The 21,357-nt window shown below is 46.9% G+C and overlaps 1 protein-coding gene across 1 annotated transcript in view; it reads right to left on the bottom strand.

Moving 5' to 3' along the window:
- Positions 1-21,357, bottom strand: part of LOC139406371 (unconventional myosin-IXAb-like) — a 263,450-nt gene that overhangs the window by 136,660 nt on the left and 105,433 nt on the right. Inside the window, exons 5-6 of the mRNA XM_071148904.1 lie at positions 6,434-6,533; positions 3,967-4,020 (exon numbers count right to left, since the gene is read on the bottom strand). Of these exons, the coding sequence (XP_071005005.1) occupies positions 3,967-4,020; positions 6,434-6,533 (154 nt within the window). The remainder of the gene's footprint in view (positions 1-3,966; positions 4,021-6,433; positions 6,534-21,357) is intronic.

Here is a 21,357-nt window from a genome sequence, read left to right as displayed (position 1 = left end):
AATACAGTCCACTAGACATCACAGTGACCAATACAGAACACAGTCCACTAGACCACAGACACAAGACATCACAGTGACCAATAGAGAACACAGTTCACTAGACCACAGACATCACAGTGACCAATACAGAACACAGTCCACTAGACCACAGACATCACAGTGACCAATACAGAACACAGCCCACTAGACCACAGACATCAGTGACCAATACAGAACACAGCCCACTAGACCACAGACATCACAGTGACCAATACAGAACACAGCCCACTAGGCCATTGAACGGGGTAGGGTAGTAGGTACCAGGCACACCGGTTTGTGCAACTCAATATTAGGATAGGAAGGTGTTCCTAATGTTTTGTACACTCAGAGTAGTCTGTACAACACTACACACTGAATAGTAGGGTTGCAAAATGCAAAACCTTTACTGAAATTATATAGTTCTAACAGGAGAGTGTTCACTAGACCACAGACACAAGACATCACAGTGACCAATACAGAACACAGTCCACTAGACCACAGACATCACAGTGACCAATACAGAACACAGTCCACTAGACATCAGTGACCAATACAGAACACAGTCCACTAGACCACAGACATCACAGTGACCAATACAGAACACAGTCCACTAGACCACAGACATCACAGTGACCAATACAGAACACAGTCCACTAGACATCAGTGACCAATACAGAACACAGTCCACTAGAGGTGAAGGCTGGGCAGACAATAGCAGTGAGACAACAACACAATGAAGGATATCAACACACCTGTACCAACCCAGCACCAAATCACCCAACAGTCAATCACGGACAACAAAAAGAAAACCAGCCCGTTGCGGACCCCGATGTCTTGCTCCCAGACAAACTAAACAACTTCTTTGCTCGCTTTGAAGACAATACAGTGCCACCGACACGTCCCGCTACCAAAACCTGCGGGCTCTCCTTTACCGCAGCCAACGTGAGTAAAACATTTAAAGGTGTTAACCCTCGCAAGGCTGCCGGCCCAGACGGCAACCCTAGCCACGTCCTCAGAGCATGCGCAGACCAGCTGGCTGTTGTGTTTACAATCCACTGGGATTCTCTGCCTCTAACCCTATTACAGGGGCTGAGTCACTGGCTTACTGGGGCTCTCTCATGCCGTCCCTGGAGGGGGTGCGTCACCTGAGTGGGTTGAGTCACTGATGTGGTCATCCTGTCTGGGTTGGCGCCCCCCCCCCCCTTGGGTTGTGCCGTGGCGGAGGTCTTTGTGGGCTATACTCAGCCTTGTCTCAGGATGGTAAGTTGGTGGTTGAAGATATCCCTCTAGTGGTGTGGGGGCTGTGCTTTGGCAAAGTGGGTGGGGTTATATCCTTCCTGTTTGGCCCTGTCCGGGGGTGTCCTCGGAGTGGGCCACAGTGTCTCCTGACCCCTCCTGTCTCAGCCTCCAGTATTTATGCTGCAGTAGTAGTTTATGTGTCGGGGGGCTAGGGTCAGTTTGTTATATCTGGAGTACTTCTCCTGTCCTATTCGGTGTCCTGTGTGAATCTAGGTGTGCGTTCTCTAATTCTCTCCTCTCTTTCTCTCTCTCGGAGGACCTGAGCCCTAGGACCATGCCCCAGGACTACCTGACATGATGACTCCTTGCTGTCCCCAGTCCACCTGGCTGTGCTGCTGCTCCAGTTTCAACTGCTCTGCCTTAATATTATTCGACCATGCTGGTCATTTATGAACATTTGAACATCTTGGCCATGTTCTGTTATAATCTCCACCCGGCACAGCCAGAAGAGGACTGGCCATCCCACATATGCTCTCTCTAATTCTCTCTTTCTTTCTCTCTCTCGGAGGACCTGAGCCCTAGGACCATGCCCCAGGAATACCTGACATGATGACTCCTTGCTGTCCCCAGTCCACCTGACTGTGCTGCTGCTCCAGTTTAAACTGTTCTGCCTTATTATTATTCGACCATGCTGGTCATTTATGAACATTTGAACATCTTGACCATGTTTTGTTATAATCTCCACCCGGCACAGCCAGAAGAGGACTGGCCACCCCACATAGCCTGGTTCCTCTCTAGGTTTCTTCCTAGGTTTTGGCCTTTCTAGGGAGTTTTTCCTAGCCACCGTGCTTCTACACCTGCATTGCTTGCTGTTTGGGGTTTTAGGCTGGGTTTCTGTACAGCACTTTGAGATATCAGCTGATGTACGAAGGGCTATATAATTAAATTTGATTTGATTTGATTTGATATTCAATCCATCTTTATCCCAGTCTGCTGTTCCCACATGCTTCAAGAGGGCCACCATTGTCCCTGTTCCCAAGAAAGCTAAGGTAACTGAGCTAAATGACTACCGCCCCGTAGCACTCACTTCCGTCATCATGAAGTGCTTTGAGAGACTAGTCAAGGACCATATCACCTCCACCCTACCTGACACCCTAGACCGACTTCATTTCTCGACGCCGCCCTGTGCAACTGGGTCCTGGACTTCCTGATGGGACGCCCCCAGGTGGTGAGGGTAGGAAGCAACATCTCCACTCCGCTGATCCTAAACACTGTGGCTCCACAAGGGTGCGTGCTCAGCCCTCTCCTGTACTCTCTGTTCACCCACGACTGCGTGACCTCGCACACCTCCAACTCAATCATCAAGTTTGCAGACGACACTACAGTGGTAGGCTTGATTACCAACAACGACGAGACGGCCTACAGGGAGGAGGTGAGAGCCCTCGGAGTGTGTGGTCAGCAAAATAACCACATACTCAACGTCAACAGATTATCGAGGACTTCAGGAAACAGCAGAGGGAGCACCCCCTATCCACATCCACATCGACACATCACATCGACACATCACGGACAAACTGAATTGGTCCACCCACACAAACAGCGTGGTGAAGAAGGTGCACCAGCGCCTCTTCAACCTCAGGAGGCTGAAGAAATTTGGCTCATCACCAAAAACACTCACAAACTTTTACAGATGCACAATCGAGAGCATCCTGTTGGGCTGTATCACCACCTGGTACGGCAACTGCTCCGCCCACAACCGTAAGGCTCTCCAGAGGGTAGTGAGGTCTGCACAACACATCACTGGGGGCAAACTACCTGCCCTCCAGGACACCTACACCACCCGATGTCACAGGAAGGCCAATAAGATCATCAAGGACAACAACCACCCAAGCCACTGCCTGTTCACCCCGCTATCATCCAGAAGGCGAGGTCAGTACAGGTGCATCAAAGCAGGGACTGAGAGACTGAAAAACAGCTTCTATCTCAAGGCCATCAGACTGTTAAACAGCCACCACTAACATTGAATGGCTGCTGCCAACACACTGACTCAACTCCAGCCACTTTAATAATAAAAAATTGGATGTAATAAATGTATCACTAGCCACTTTAAACAATGCCAATTCATATAGTTTACATACCCTACATTACTCATCTCATATGCTCTGTACCATCTGCTAACCACATTAACATCTGCTAACCATGTGTATGTAACCAATAAAATTTGATATGACATGTACTAGCCCAGCACCAAATCACCCCCACATGTACCAACCCAGCACCAAATCACCCCCACATGTACCAACCCAGCACCAAATCACCCCCACATGTACCAACCCAGCACCAAATCACCCCCACCTGTATCAACCCAGCACTAAAATCACACCACATGTACCAACACAGCACCAAATCACCCCCACATGTACCAACCCAGCACCAAAATGACCCCCACATGTATCAACCCAGCACCAAATCACCCCCACATGTACCAACCCAGCACCAAATCACCCCCACCTGTACCAACCCAGCACCAAATCACCCCCACCTGTACCAACCCAGCACCAAATCACCCCCACCTGTACCAACCCAGCACCAAATCACCCCCACCTGTACCAACCCAGCACCAAATCACCCCCACCTGTACCAACCCAGCACTAAAATCACCCCACATGTACTCAGAAAGGTATACCCAGCTAAACACACTATACTGACCAGCTCGCTCTCATTGTCATTTTCCCAGTGAAATCTGTGGGATTTCTTTGTAATCTGGAAGTAAGGTAGAGGGGGTTAGAAATAGGTACGTACACACACACACACACACACACACACGGGAAGGTTCACAAAACTGTTCTAAAAACACACACACAAACTTACACAGAACACACAGATGTGCATAAAGACACACACACACACCGCCACACACACACCTAGACAGGCAGAGACAGAGAGAGAGAGACAGACAGACAGACAGAGAGAGAGAGAGAGAGAGAGACAGAGACAGAGAGAGCGAGAGAGAGAGCGAGAGAGAGAGAAAGACAGAGAGAGAAAGACAGAGAGAGCGAGAGAGAGAGAAAGACAGAGAGCGAGAGAGAGAGACAGACAGACAGACAGACAGACAGACAGAGACAGAGAGAGACAGAGAGAGACATAGAGAGAGACAGAGAGACTACTGTACACACCACAAACACACATGCCATGGTCACACACAAGACCGCCAGTCCCGCCACACAGACTCCTGCTGTCGCCATGGAAACAGCGGTGCATAGTAACAGACGGCTTGGAGCTGGGTTTGTTGTTGTTGGGATCAGGAGTGTTTTGGGGGACAAAAACTGTAATGTTTTTGAGGATGCCCAAAACATAACCAAGGAACACTCTGATTTTAACCAGATTCCTGTGAATCTGTTGCCAAAGTAGGCAGATGTCCACACACACACACAAAACAAACACACACACACTATAAATGTGAGGTCAACACAATCAACAGCCAATGTGCTGAGAAGTGCTCCATTTATGATAAATTAACAAACTACTGAAGAGAAACAAACATCCAACTAAACTGCTAGCCATTACCATCTGCAGTCTAAGCAGCCCTCTCACCATCTACAGAGGTTTGATAACATGATGCATGACAGCAAACATTATATTCCTGTTGGAAACAGTAGACTAGAGGCTACATGAAACAATATAGAGACTATAGGCTACATGTAAAGAGACTATAGGCTACATGAAACAGTATAGAGACTATAGGCTACATGTAAAGAGACTATAGACTACATGTAAAGATACTATAGGCTACATGTAAAGAGACTATAGGCTACATGAAACAGTATAGAGACTATAGGCTACATGTAAAGAGACTATAGACTACATGTAAAGATACTATAGGCTACATGTAAAGAGACTATAGGCTACATGTAAAGAGACTATAGACTACATGTAAAGAGACTATAGACTACATGTAAAGATACTATAGGCTACATGTAAAGAGACTATAGGCTACATGTAAAGAGACTATAGGCTACATGTAAAGAGACTATAGGCTACATGTAAAGATACTATAGGCTACATGTAAAGAGACTATAGGCTACATGTAAAGAGACTATAGGCTACATGTAAAGAGACTATAGGCTACATGTAAAGAGACTATAGGCTACATGTAAAGAGACTATATGCTACATGTAAAGAGACTATAGGCTACATGTAAAGAGACTATAGGCTACATGTAAAGAGACTATATGCTACATGTAAAGAGACTATAGGCTACATGTAAAGAGACTATAGGCTACATGTAAAGAGACTATAGGCTACATGTAAAGAGACTATAGGCTACATGTAAAGAGACTATAGGCTACATGTAAAGAGACTATAGACTACATGTAAAGATACTATAGACTACATGTAAAAGGACTAGAGGCTACATGTAAAGAGACTATAGGCTACATGTAAAGAGACTATAGACTACATGTAAAAAGACTAGAGGCTACATGAAACAGTAAAGAGACTATAGACTACATGTAAAGATACTATAGACTACATGTAAAGATACTAGAGGCTACATGTAAAAAGACTATAGGCTACATGTAAAGAGACTATAGGCTACATGTAAAGAGACTATAGACTACATGTAAAGATACTAGAGGCTACATGTAAAAAGACTAGAGGCTACATGTAAAGAGACTATAGGCTACATGTAAAGAGACTATAGGCTACATATAAAGAGACTATAGGCTACATGTAAAGAGACTAGAGGCTACATGTAAAGAGACTATAGGCTACATATAAAGAGAGTATAGACTACATGTAAAGAGACTATAGGCTACATGTAAAGAGACTATAGGCTACATGTAAAGAGAGTATAGACTACATGTAAAGAGACTATAGGCTACATGAAACAGTATAGAGACTATAGGCTACATGTAAAGAGACTATAGGCTACATGTAAAGAGACTATAGACTACATGTAAAGAGACTATAGACTACATGTAAAGATACTATAGACTACATGTAAAGAGACTATAGGGTACATGGAATTCAAACATATGCATATCAGTAGATATGACCAAATCTCAGTGGATGTGGCCACAGGACCCACATACAGACTGTGTGTGTGTGTGTGTGTGTGTGTGTGTGTGTGTGTGTGTGTGTGTGTGTGTGTGTGTGTGTGTGTGTGTGTGCCCACCTGGTTGAGGTAGTGGTAATCCTCCGGTTTGAGCAGGTGGAAGGAATTCCTCTCCTCCTCAGTGGCTCCAGCCAAAAGGTAGTAGAACACATGGTAGTTCCTAGAGAGACAGGGTTAACAGAGAGTAGAACACATGGTAGTTCCTAGAGAGACAGGGTTAACAGAGAGTATAACACATGGTAGTTCCTAGAGAGACAGGGTTGAAGAGAGTAGAACAAATGGTAGTTCCTAGAGTTAACCTGTTGAGTGTAGGGGGCAGTATTTTGATGTTTGGATGAAAAACATACCCCCATACTTATAAGCGCTTAACCAACAATGCAGTTTAAAATTATACAACAACAATATATATATATATATATATATATATATATATATAAGAATAAGAAATAAATGCAGTTAAATTTAAAAAAAAAAGAAACATAAAAAAAAAGATGAAAATAACAAGTAATTAAAGAGTAGCAGTAAAATAACAATAGCGAGGCTATACAGGGTGTTACGGTACAGAGTCAATGTGGAGGCTATATACAGGGTGTTACGGTACAGAGTCAATGTGGAGGCTATATACAGGGTGTTACGGTACAGTCAATGTGGAGGCTATATACAGGGTGTTACGGTACAGAGTCAATGTGGAGGCTATATACAGGGTGTTACGGTACAGAGTCAATGTGGAGGCTATATACAGGGTGTTACGGTACAGAGTCAATGTGGAGGATATATACAGGGTGTTACGGTACAGTCAATGTGGAGGCTATATACAGGGTGTTACAGTACAGAGTCAATGTGGAGGCTATATACAGGGTGTTACGGTACAGAGTCAATGTGGAGGCTATATACAGGGTGTTACGGTACAGAGTCAATGTGGAGGCTATATACAGGGTGTTACGGTACAGAGTCAATGTGGAGGCTATATACAGGGTGTTACGGTACAGAGTCAATGTGGAGGCTATATACAGGGTGTTACGGTACAGAATCAATGTGGAGGCTATATACAGGGTGTTACGGTACAGAGTCAATGTGGAGGCTATATACAGGGTGTTACGGTACAGAGTCAATGTGAAGGCTATATACAGGGTGTTACGGTACAGAGTCAATGTGGAGGCTATATACAGGGGGTACCGGTACAGAATCAATGTGGAGGCTATATACAGGGTGTTACAGTACAGAGTCAATGTGGAGGCTATATACAGGGGGTACCAGTACAGAGTCAATGTGGAGGCTATATACAGGGGGTACCGGTACAGAGTCAATGTGGAGGCTATATACAGGGTGTTACGGTACAGAATCAATGTGGAGGCTATATACAGGGGGTACCGGTACAGAGTCAATGGGGAGGCTATATACAGGGTGTTACGGTACAGAGTCAATGTGGAGGCTATATACAGGGTGTTACGGTACAGAGTCAATGTGGAGGCTATATACAGGGGGTACCGGTACAGAGTCAATGTGGAGGCTATATACAGGGGGTACCGGTACAGAGTCAATGTGGAGGCTATATACAGGGTGTTACGGTACAGAGTCAATGTGGAGGCTATATACAGGGTGTTACGGTACAGAGTCAATGTGGAGGCTATATACAGGGTGTTACGGTAGAGAGTCAATGTGTAGGCTATATACAGGATGTTACGGTACAGAGTCAATGTGGAGGCTATATACAGGGGGTACCGGTACAGAATCAATGTGGAGGCTATATACAGGGTGTTACAGTACAGAGTCAATGTGGAGGCTATATACAGGGGGTACCAGTACAGAGTCAATGTGGAGGCTATATACAGGGGGTACCGGTACAGAGTCAATGTGGAGGCTATATACAGGGTGTTACGGTACAGAATCAATGTGGAGGCTATATACAGGGGGTACCGGTACAGAGTCAATGTGGAGGCTATATACAGGGGGTACCGGTACAGAGTCAATGGGGAGGCTATATACAGGGTGTTACGGTACAGAGTCAATGTGGAGGCTATATACAGGGTGTTACGGTACAGAGTCAATGTGGAGGCTATATACAGGGGGTACCGGTACAGAGTCAATGTGGAGGCTATATACAGGGGGTACCGGTACAGAGTCAATGTGGAGGCTATATACAGGGTGTTACGGTACAGAGTCAATGTGGAGGCTATATACAGGGTGTTACGGTACAGAGTCAATGTGGAGGCTATATACAGGGTGTTACGGTAGAGAGTCAATGTGAAGGCTATATACAGGATGTTACGGTACAGAGTCAATGTGGAGGCTATATACAGGGGGTACCGGTACAGAATCAATGTGGAGGCTATATACAGGGTGTTACAGTACAGAGTCAATGTGGAGGCTATATACAGGGGGTACCAGTACAGAGCCAATGTGGAGGCTATATACAGGGGGTACCGGTACAGAGTCAATGTGGAGGCTATATACAGGGTGTTACGGTACAGAGTCAATGTGGAGGCTATATACAGGGGGCACCGGTACAGAGTCAATGTGGAGGCTATATACAGGGTGTTACGGTACAGAGTCAATGTGGAGGCTATATACAGGGTGTTACGGTACAGAGTCAATGTGGAGGCTATATACATTGGGTACCAGTACAGAGTCAATGTGGAGGCTATATTCAGGGTGTTACGGTAGAGAGTCAATGTGGAGGCTATATACAGGAGGTACCGGTACAGAGTCAATGTGGAGGCTATATACAGGGGGTACCGGTACAGAGTCAATGTGGAGGCTATATACAGGGTGTTACGGTACAGAATCAATGTGGAGGCTATATACAGGGGGTACCGGTACAGAGTCAATGTGGAGGCTATATACAGGGGGTACCGGTACAGAGTCAATGGGGAGGCTATATACAGGGTGTTACGGTACAGAGTCAATGTGGAGGCTATATACAGGGTGTTACGGTACAGAGTCAATGTGGAGGCTATATACAGGGGGTACCGGTACAGAGTCAATGTGGAGGCTATATACAGGGGGTACCGGTACAGAGTCAATGTGGAGGCTATATACAGGGTGTTACGGTACAGAGTCAATGTGGAGGCTATATACAGGGTGTTACGGTACAGAGTCAATGTGGAGGCTATATACAGGGTGTTACGGTAGAGAGTCAATGTGAAGGCTATATACAGGATGTTACGGTACAGAGTCAATGTGGAGGCTATATACAGGGGGTACCGGTACAGAATCAATGTGGAGGATATATACAGGGTGTTACAGTACAGAGTCAATGTGGAGGCTATATACAGGGGGTACCAGTACAGAGCCAATGTGGAGGCTATATACAGGGGGTACCGGTACAGAGTCAATGTGGAGGCTATATACAGGGTGTTACGGTACAGAGTCAATGTGGAGGCTATATACAGGGGGCACCGGTACAGAGTCAATGTGGAGGCTATATACAGGGTGTTACGGTACAGAGTCAATGTGGAGGCTATATACAGGGTGTTACGGTACAGAGTCAATGTGGAGGCTATATACATTGGGTACCAGTACAGAGTCAATGTGGAGGCTATATTCAGGGTGTTACGGTAGAGAGTCAATGTGGAGGCTATATACAGGAGGTACCGGTACAGAGTCAATGTGGAGGCTATATACAGGGGGTACCAGTACAGAGTCAATGTGGAGGCTATATACAGGGTGTTACGGTACAGAGTCAATGTGGAGGCTATATACAGGGGGTACCAGTAAAGAGTCAATGTGGAGGCTATATACAGGGTGTTACGGTACAGAGTCAATGTGGAGGCTATATACAGGGTGTTACGGTACAGAGTCAATGTGGAGTCTATATACAGGGTGTTATGGTACAGAGTCAATGTGGAGGCTATATACAGGGGGTACCGGTACAGAGTCAATGGGGAGGCTATATACAGGGTGTTACGGTACAGAGTCAATGTGGAGGCTATATACAGGGTGTTACGGTACAGAGTCAATGTGGAGGCTATATACAGGGGGTACCGGTACAGAGTCAATGTGGAGGCTATATACAGGGGGTACCGGTACAGAGTCAATGTGGAGGCTATATACAGGGTGTTACGGTACAGAGTCAATGTGGAGGCTATATACAGGGTGTTACGGTACAGAGTCAATGTGGAGGCTATATACAGGGTGTTACGGTAGAGAGTCAATGTGAAGGCTATATACAGGATGTTACGGTACAGAGTCAATGTGGAGGCTATATACAGGGGGTACCGGTACAGAATCAATGTGGAGGCTATATACAGGGTGTTACAGTACAGAGTCAATGTGGAGGCTATATACAGGGGGTACCAGTACAGAGTCAATGTGGAGGCTATATACAGGGGGTACCGGTACAGAGTCAATGTGGAGGCTATATACAGGGTGTTACGGTACAGAATCAATGTGGAGGCTATATACAGGGGGTACCGGTACAGAGTCAATGTGGAGGCTATATACAGGGGGTACCGGTACAGAGTCAATGGGGAGGCTATATACAGGGTGTTACGGTACAGAGTCAATGTGGAGGCTATATACAGGGTGTTACGGTACAGAGTCAATGTGGAGGCTATATACAGGGGGTACCGGTACAGAGTCAATGTGGAGGCTATATACAGGGGGTACCGGTACAGAGTCAATGTGGAGGCTATATACAGGGTGTTACGGTACAGAGTCAATGTGGAGGCTATATACAGGGTGTTACGGTACAGAGTCAATGTGGAGGCTATATACAGGGTGTTACGGTAGAGAGTCAATGTGAAGGCTATATACAGGATGTTACGGTACAGAGTCAATGTGGAGGCTATATACAGGGGGTACCGGTACAGAATCAATGTGGAGGCTATATACAGGGTGTTACAGTACAGAGTCAATGTGGAGGCTATATACAGGGGGTACCAGTACAGAGCCAATGTGGAGGCTATATACAGGGGGTACCGGTACAGAGTCAATGTGGAGGCTATATACAGGGTGTTACGGTACAGAGTCAATGTGGAGGCTATATACAGGGGGCACCGGTACAGAGTCAATGTGGAGGCTATATACAGGGTGTTACGGTACAGAGTCAATGTGGAGGCTATATACAGGGTGTTACGGTACAGAGTCAATGTGGAGGCTATATACAGGGTGTTACGGTACAGAGTCAATGTGGAGGCTATATACAGGAGGTACCGGTACAGAGTCAATGTGGAGGCTATATACAGGGGGTACCAGTACAGAGTCAATGTGGAGGCTATATACAGGGTGTTACGGTACAGAGTCAATGTGGAGGCTATATACAGGGGGTACCAGTAAAGAGTCAATGTGGAGGCTATATACAGGGTGTTACGGTACAGAGTCAATGTGGAGGCTATATACAGGGTGTTACGGTACAGAGTCAATGTGGAGTCTATATACAGGGTGTTATGGTACAGAGTCAATGTGGAGGCTATATACAGGGGGTACCAGTACAGAGTCAATGTGGAGGCTATATACAGGGGGTACCGGTACAGAGTCAATGTGGAGACTATATACAGGGGGTACCAGTACAGAGTCAATGTGGAGGCTATATACAGGGGGTACCAGTACAGAGTCAATGTGGAGGCTATATACAGGGGGTACCAGTACAGAGTCAATGTGGAGGCTAGATACAGGGGGTACCAGTACAGAGTCAATGTGGAGGCTATATACAGGGGGTACCAGTACAGAGTCAATGTGGAGGCTATATACAGGGTGTTACGGTACAGAGTCAATGTGGAGGCTATATACAGGGTGTTGCGGTACAGAGTCAATGTGGAGGCTATATACAGGGTGTTACGGTACAGAGTCAATGTGGAGGCTATATACAGGGTGTTACGGTACAGAGTCAATGTGGAGGCTATATACAGGGGGTACCAGTACAGAGTCAATGTGGAGGCTATATACAGGGTGTTACGGTACAGAGTCAATGTGGAGGCTATATACAGGGTGTTACGGTACAGAGTCAATGTGGAGGCTATATACAGGGGGTACCGGTACAGAGTCAATGTGGAGGCTATATACAGGGGGTACCGGTACAGAGTCAATGTGGAGGCTATATACAGGGTGTTACGGTACAGAGTCAATGTGGAGGCTATATACAGGGTGTTACGGTACAGAGTCAATGTGGAGGCTATATACAGGGTGTTACGGTAGAGAGTCAATGTGAAGGCTATATACAGGATGTTACGGTACAGAGTCAATGTGGAGGCTATATACAGGGGGTACCGGTACAGAATCAATGTGGAGGCTATATACAGGGTGTTACAGTACAGAGTCAATGTGGAGGCTATATACAGGGGTACCAGTACAGAGCCAATGTGGAGGCTATATACAGGGGGTACCGGTACAGAGTCAATGTGGAGGCTATATACAGGGTGTTACGGTACAGAGTCAATGTGGAGGCTATATACAGGGGGCACCGGTACAGAGTCAATGTGGAGGCTATATACAGGGTGTTACGGTACAGAGTCAATGTGGAGGCTATATACAGGGTGTTACGGTACAGAGTCAATGTGGAGGCTATATACAGGGGGTACCAGTACAGAGTCAATGTGGAGGCTATATACAGGGTGTTACGGTAGAGAGTCAATGTGGAGGCTATATACAGGAGGTACCGGTACAGAGTCAATGTGGAGGCTATATACAGGGGGTACCAGTACAGAGTCAATGTGGAGGCTATATACAGGGTGTTACGGTACAGAGTCAATGTGGAGGCTATATACAGGGGGTACCAGTAAAGAGTCAATGTGGAGGCTATATACAGGGTGTTACGGTACAGAGTCAATGTGGAGGCTATATACAGGGTGTTACGGTACAGAGTCAATGTGGAGTCTATATACAGGGTGTTATGGTACAGAGTCAATGTGGAGGCTATATACAGGGGGTACCAGTACAGAGTCAATGTGGAGGCTATATACAGGGGGTACCGGTACAGAGTCAATGTGGAGACTATATATAGGGGGTACCAGTACAGAGTCAATGTGGAGGCTATATACAGGGGGTACCAGTACAGAGTCAATGTGGAGGCTATATACAGGGGGTACCAGTACAGAGTCAATGTGGAGGCTATATACAGGGGGTACCAGTACAGAGTCAATGTGGAGGCTATATACAGGGGGTACCAGTACAGAGTCAATGTGGAGGCTATATACAGGGGGTACCAGTACAGAGTCAATGTGGAGGCTATATACAGGGTGTTACGGTACAGAGTCAATGTGGAGGCTATATACAGGGTGTTGCGGTACAGAGTCAATGTGGAGGCTATATACAGGGTGTTACGGTACAGAGTCAATGTGGAGGCTATATACAGGGTGTTACGGTACAGAGTCAATGTGGAGGCTATATACAGGGGGTACCAGTACAGAGTCAATGTGGAGGCTATATACAGGGTGTTACGGTAGAGAGTCAATGTGGAGGCTATATACAGGAGGTACCGGTACAGAGTCAATGTGGAGGCTATATACAGGGGGTACCAGTACAGAGTCAATGCGGAGGCTATATACAGGGTGTTACGGTACAGAGTCAATGTGGAGGCTATATACAGGGGGTACCAGTACAGAGTCAATGTGGAGGCTATATACAGGGTGTTACGGTACAGAGTCAATGTGGAGGCTATATACAGGGTGTTACGGTACAGAGTCAATGTGGAGTCTATATACAGGGTGTTATGGTACAGAGTCAATGTGGAGGCTATATACAGGGGGTACCAGTACAGAGTCAATGTGGAGGCTAAATACAGGGGGTACCGGTACAGAGTCAATGTGGAGACTATATACAGGGGGTACCAGTACAGAGTCAATGTGGAGGCTATATACAGGGGGTACCAGTACAGAGTCAATGTGGAGGCTATATACAGGGGGTACCAGTACAGAGTCAATGTGGAGACTATATACAGGGGGTACCAGTACAGAGTCAATGTGGAGGCTATACACAGGGGGTACCAGTACAGAGTCAATGTGGAGGCTATATACAGGGGGTACCAGTACAGAGTCAATGTGGAGGCTATATACAGGGTGTTACGGTAGAGAGTCAATGTGGAGGCTATATACAGGAGGTACCGGTACAGAGTCAATGTGGAGGCTATATACAGGGGGTACCAGTACAGAGTCAATGTGGAGGCTATATACAGGGTGTTACGGTACAGAGTCAATGTGGAGGCTATATACAGGGGGTACCAGTAAAGAGTCAATGTGGAGGCTATATACAGGGTGTTACGGTACAGAGTCAATGTGGAGGCTATATACAGGGTGTTACGGTACAGAGTCAATGTGGAGTCTATATACAGGGTGTTATGGTACAGAGTCAATGTGGAGGCTATATACAGGGGGTACCAGTACAGAGTCAATGTGGAGGCTATATACAGGGGGTACCGGTACAGAGTCAATGTGGAGACTATATACAGGGGGTACCAGTACAGAGTCAATGTGGAGGCTATATACAGGGGGTACCAGTACAGAGTCAATGTGGAGGCTATATACAGGGGGTACCAGTACAGAGTCAATGTGGAGGCTATATACAGGGGGTACCAGTACAGAGTCAATGTGGAGGCTATATACAGGGGGTACCAGTACAGAGTCAATGTGGAGGCTATATACAGGGGGTACCAGTACAGAGTCAATGTGGAGGCTATATACAGGGTGTTACGGTACAGAGTCAATGTGGAGGCTATATACAGGGTGTTGCGGTACAGAGTCAATGTGGAGGCTATATACAGGGTGTTACGGTACAGAGTCAATGTGGAGGCTATATACAGGGTGTTACGGTACAGAGTCAATGTGGAGGCTATATACAGGGGGTACCAGTACAGAGTCAATGTGGAGGCTATATACAGGGTGTTACGGTAGAGAGTCAATGTGGAGGCTATATACAGGAGGTACCGGTACAGAGTCAATGTGGAGGCTATATACAGGGGGTACCAGTACAGAGTCAATGTGGAGGCTATATACAGGGTGTAACGGTACAGAGTCAATGTGGAGGCTATATACAGGGTGTTACGGTACAGAGTCAATGTGGAGTCTATATACAGGGTGTTATGGTACAGAGTCAATGTGGAGGCTATATACAGGGGGTACCGGTACAGAGTCAATGTGGAGACTATATACAGGGGGTACCAGTACAGAGTCAATGTGGAGGCTATATACAGGGGGTACCAGTACAGAGTCAATGTGGAGGCTATATACAGGGGGTACCAGTACAGAGTCAATGTGGAGGCTATATACAGGGTGTTACGGTACAGAGTCAATGTGGAGGCTATATACAGGGGGTACCAGTAAAGAGTCAATGTGGAGGCTATATACAGGGTGTTACGGTACAGAGTCAATGTGGAGGCTATATACAGGGTGTTACGGTACAGAGTCAATGTGGAGTCTATATACAGGGTGTTATGGTACAGAGTCAATGTGGAGGCTATATACAGGGGGTACCAGTACAGAGTCAATGTGGAGGCTATATACAGGGGGTACCGGTACAGAGTCAATGTGGAGACTATATACAGGGGGTACCAGTACAGAGTCAATGTGGAGGCTATATACAGGGGGTACCAGTACAGAGTCAATGTGGAGGCTATATACAGGGGGTACCAGTACAGAGTCAATGTGGAGGCTATATACAGGGGGTACCAGTACAGAGTCAATGTGGAGGCTATATACAGGGGGTACCAGTACAGAGTCAATGTGGAGGCTATATACAGGGGGTACCAGTACAGAGTCAATGTGGAGGCTATATACAGGGTGTTACGGTACAGAGTCAATGTGGAGGCTATATACAGGGTGTTGCGGTACAGAGTCAATGTGGAGGCTATATACAGGGTGTTACGGTACAGAGTCAATGTGGAGGCTATATACAGGGTGTTACGGTACAGAGTCAATGTGGAGGCTATATACAGGGGGTACCAGTACAGAGTCAATGTGGAGGCTATATACAGGGTGTTACGGTAGAGAGTCAATGTGGAGGCTATATACAGGAGGTACCGGTACAGAGTCAATGTGGAGGCTATATACAGGGGGTACCAGTACAGAGTCAATGTGGAGGCTATATACAGGGTGTTACGGTACAGAGTCAATGTGGAGGCTATATACAGGGTGTTACGGTACAGAGTCAATGTGGAGTCTATATACAGGGTGTTATGGTACAGAGTCAATGTGGAGGCTATATACAGGGGGTACCGGTACAGAGTCAATGTGGAGACTATATACAGGGGGTACCAGTACAGAGTCAATGTGGAGGCTATATACAGGGGGTACCAGTACAGAGTCAATGTGGAGGCTATATACAGGGGGTACCAGTACAGAGTCAATGTGGAGGCTATATACAGGGGGTACCAGTACAGAGTCAATGTGGAGGCTATATACAGGGGGTACCAGTACAGAGTCAATGTGGAGGCTATATACAGGGGGTACCAGTACAGAGTCAATGTGGAGGCTATATACAGGGTGTTACGGTACAGAGTCAATGTGAAGGCTATATACAGGGTGTTGCGGTACAGAGTCAATGTGGAGGCTATATACAGGGTGTTACGGTACAGAGTCAATGTGGAGGCTATATACAGGGTGTTACGGTACAGAGTCAATGTGGAGGCTATATACAGGGGGTACCAGTACAGAGTCAATGTGGAGGCTATATACAGGGTGTTACGGTAGAGAGTCAATGTGGAGGCTATATACAGGCGGTACCGGTACAGAGTCAATGTGGAGGCTATATACAGGGGGTACCAGTACAGAGTCAATGTGGAGGCTATATACAGGGTGTTACGGTACAGAGTCAATGTGGAGGCTATATACAGGGGGTACCAGTACAGAGTCAATGTGGAGGCTATATACAGGGTGTTACGGTACAGAGTCAATGTGGAGGCTATATACAGGGTGTTACGGTACAGAGTCAATGTGGAGTCTATATACAGGGTGTTATGGTACAGAGTCAATGTGGAGGCTATATACAGGGGGTACCAGTACAGAGTCAATGTGGAGGCTATATACAGGGGGTACCGGTACAGAGTCAATGTGGAGACTATATACAGGGGGTACCAGTACAGAGTCAATGTGGAGGCTATATACAGGGGGTACCAGTACAGAGTCAATGTGGAGGCTATATACAGGGGGTACCAGTACAGAGTCAATGTGGAGACTATATACAGGGGGTACCAGTACAGAGTCAATGTGGAGGCTATATACAGGGGGTACCAGTACAGAGTCAATGTGGAGGCTATATACAGGGGGTACCAGTACAGAGTCAATGTGGAGGCTATATACAGGGGGTACCAAAACAGAGTCAATGTGGAGGCTATATACAGGGGGTACCAGTACAGAGTCAATGTGGAGGCTATATACAGGGGGTACCGGTACAGAGTCAATGTGGAGGCTATATACAGGGGGTACCAGTACAGAGTCAATGTGGAGGCTATATACAGGGGGTACCGGTACAGAGTCAATGTGGAGGCTATATACAGGGGGTACCGGTACAGAGTCAAAGTGGAGGCTATATACAGGGGGTACCGGTACAGAGTCAATGTGGAGGCTATATACAGGGGGTACCGGTACAGAGTCAATGTGGAGGCGATATACAGGGGGTACCAGTACAGAGTCAATGTGGAGACTATATACAGGGGGTACCGGTACAGAGTCAATGTGGAGGCTATATACAGGGGGTACCGGTACAGAGTCAATGTGGAGGCTATATCCAGGGGGTACCAGTACAGAGTCAATGTGGAGGCTATATACAGGGGGTACCAGTACAGAGTCAATGTGGAGGCTATATACAGGGGGTACCGGTACAGAGTCAATGTGGAGGCTATATACAGGGGGTACCAGTACAGAGTCAATGTGGAGGCTATATACAGGGTGTTACGGTACAGAGTCAATGTGGAGGCTATATACAGGGGGTACCAGTACAGAGTCAATGTGGAGGCTATATACAGGGGGTACCAGTACAGAGTCAATGTGGAGCTATATACAGGGGGTACCAGTACAGAGTCAATGTGGAGGCTATATACAGGGGGTACCAGTACAGAGTCAATGTGGAGGCTATATACAGGGTGTTACGGTACAGAGTCAATGTGGAGGCTATATACAGGGTGTTGCGGTACAGAGTCAATGTGGAGGCTATATACAGGGTGTTACGGTACAGAGTCAATGTGGAGGCTATATACAGGGTGTTACGGTACAGAGTCAATGTGGAGGCTATATACAGGGGGTACCAGTACAGAGTCAATGTGGAGGCTATATACAGGGTGTTACGGTAGAGAGTCAATGTGGAGGCTATATACAGGAGGTACCGGTACAGAGTCAATGTGGAGGCTATATACAGGGGGTACCGGTACAGAGTCAATGTGGAGGCTATATACAGGGGGTACCAGTACAGAATCAATGTGGAGGCTATATACAGGGGGTACCAGTACAGTCAATGTGGAGACTATATACAGGGGGTACCGGTACAGGGGGTACCAGTACAGAGTCAATGTGGAGGCTATATACAGGGTGTACCAGTACAGAGTCAATGTGGAGGCTATATACAGGGGGTACCGGTACAGAGTGAATGTGGAGGCTCTATACAGGGGGTACCAGTACAGAGTCAATGTGGAGGCTATATACAGGGGGTACCGGTACAGAGTCAATGTGGAGGCTATATACAGGGTGTTATGGTACAGAGTCAATGTGGAGGCTATATAAAGGGGGTACCAGTACAGAGTCAATGTGGAGGCTATATACAGGGGGTACCGGTACAGAGTCAATGTGGAGACTATATACAGGGGTACCAGTACAGAGTCAATGTGGAGGCTATATACAGGGGGTACCAGTACAGAGTCAATGTGGAGGCTATATACAGGGGGTACCAGTACAGAGTCAATGTGGAGGCTATATACAGGGGGTACCAGTACAGAGTCAATGTGGAGGCTATATACAGGGGGTACCGGTACAGAGTCAATGTGGAGGCTATATACAGGGGGTACCGGTACAGAGTCAATGTGGAGGCTATATACAGGGGGTACCGGTACAGAGTCAATGTGGAGGCTATATACAGGGGGTACCGGTACAGAGTCAATGTGGAGGCTATATACAGGGGGTACCGGTACAGAGTCAATGTGGAGGCTATATACAGGGGGTACCAGTACAGAGTCAATGTGGAGACTATATACAGGGGGTAACGGTACAGAGTCAATGTGGAGGCTATATACAGGGGGTACCGGTACAGAGTCAATGTGGAGGCTATATACAGGGGGTACCGGTACAGAGTCAATGTGGAGGCTATATACAGGGGGTACCAGTACAGAGTCAATGTGGAGACTATATACAGGGGGTACCAGTACAAAGTCAATGTGGAGACTATATACAGGGGGTACCGGTACAGAGTCAATGTGGAGTCTACATACAGGGGGTACCGGTACAGAGTCAATGTGGAGGCTCTATACAGGGGGTACCAGTACAGAGTCAATGTGGAGGCTATATACAGGGGGTACCGGTACAGAGTCAATGTGGAGGCTATATACAGGGGGTACCGGTACAGAGTCAATGTGGAGGCTATAAACAGGGGGTATCAGTACAGAGTCAATGTGGAGGCTATATACAGGGGGTACCGGTACAGAGTCAATGTGGAGGCTATATACAGGGGGTACCGGTACAGAGTCAATGTGGAGACTATATACAGGGGGTACCAGTACAGAGTCAATGTGGAGGCTATATACAGGGGGTACCAGTACAGAGTCAATGTGGAGGCTATATACAGGGGGTACCAGTACAGAGTCAATGTGGAGACTATATACAGGGGGTACCAGTACAGAGTCAATGTGGAGGCTATATACAGGGGGTACCAGTACAGAGTCAATGTGGAGGCTATATACAGGGGGTACCAGTACAGAGTCAATGTGGAGGCTATATACAGGGGGTACCAGTACAGAGTCAATGTGGAGGCTATATACAGGGTGTTACGGTAGAGAGTCAATGTGGAGGCTATATACAGGAGGTACCGGTACAGAGTCAATGTGGAGGCTATATACAGGGGGTACCAGTACAGAGTCAATGTGGAGGCTATATACAGGGTGTTACGGTACAGAGTCAATGTGGAGGCTATATACAGGGGGTACCAGTACAGAGTCAATGTGGAGGCTATATACAGGGTGTTACGGTACAGAGTCAATGTGGAGGCTATATACAGGGTGTTACGGTACAGAGTCAATGTGGAGTCTATATACAGGGTGTTATGGTACAGAGTCAATGTGGAGGATATATACAGGGGGTACCAGTACAGAGTCAATGTGGAGGCTATATACAGGGGGTACCGGTACAGAGTCAATGTGGAGACTATATACAGGGGGTACCAGTACAGAGTCAATGTGGAGGCTATATACAGGGGGTACCAGTACAGAGTCAATGTGGAGGCTATATACAGGGGGTACCAGTACAGAGTCAATGTGGAGACTATATACAGGGGGTACCAGTACAGAGTCAATGTGGAGGCTATATACAGGGGGTACCAGTACAGAGTCAATGTGGAGGCTATATACAGGGGGTACCAGTACAGAGTCAATGTGGAGGCTATATACAGGGGGTACCAAAACAGAGTCAATGTGGAGGCTATATACAGGGGGTACCGGTACAGAGTCAAAGTGGAGGCTATATACAGGGGGTACCGGTACAGAGTCAATGTGGAGGCTATATACAGGGGGTACCGGTACAGAGTCAATGTGGAGGCGATATACAGGGGGTACCAGTACAGAGTCAATGTGGAGACTATATACAGGGGGTACCGGTACAGAGTCAATGTGGAGGCTATATACAGGGGGTACCGGTACAGAGTCAATGTGGAGGCTATATCCAGGGGGTACCAGTACAGAGTCAATGTGGAGGCTATATACAGGGGGTACCAGTACAGAGTCAATGTGGAGGCTATATACAGGGGGTACCGGTACAGAGTCAATGTGGAGGCTATATACAGGGGGTACCAGTACAGAGTCAATGTGGAGGCTATATACAGGGTGTTACGGTACAGAGTCAATGTGGAGGCTATATACA

Source organism: Oncorhynchus clarkii, chromosome 4 (assembly GCF_045791955.1).
Source record: "Oncorhynchus clarkii lewisi isolate Uvic-CL-2024 chromosome 4, UVic_Ocla_1.0, whole genome shotgun sequence".
NCBI classification, from domain to species: Eukaryota; Metazoa; Chordata; class Actinopteri; order Salmoniformes; family Salmonidae; genus Oncorhynchus; species Oncorhynchus clarkii.
Note: the sequence above shows the minus strand (reverse complement) of the source record. Positions and strands in the feature narration are given on the sequence as shown.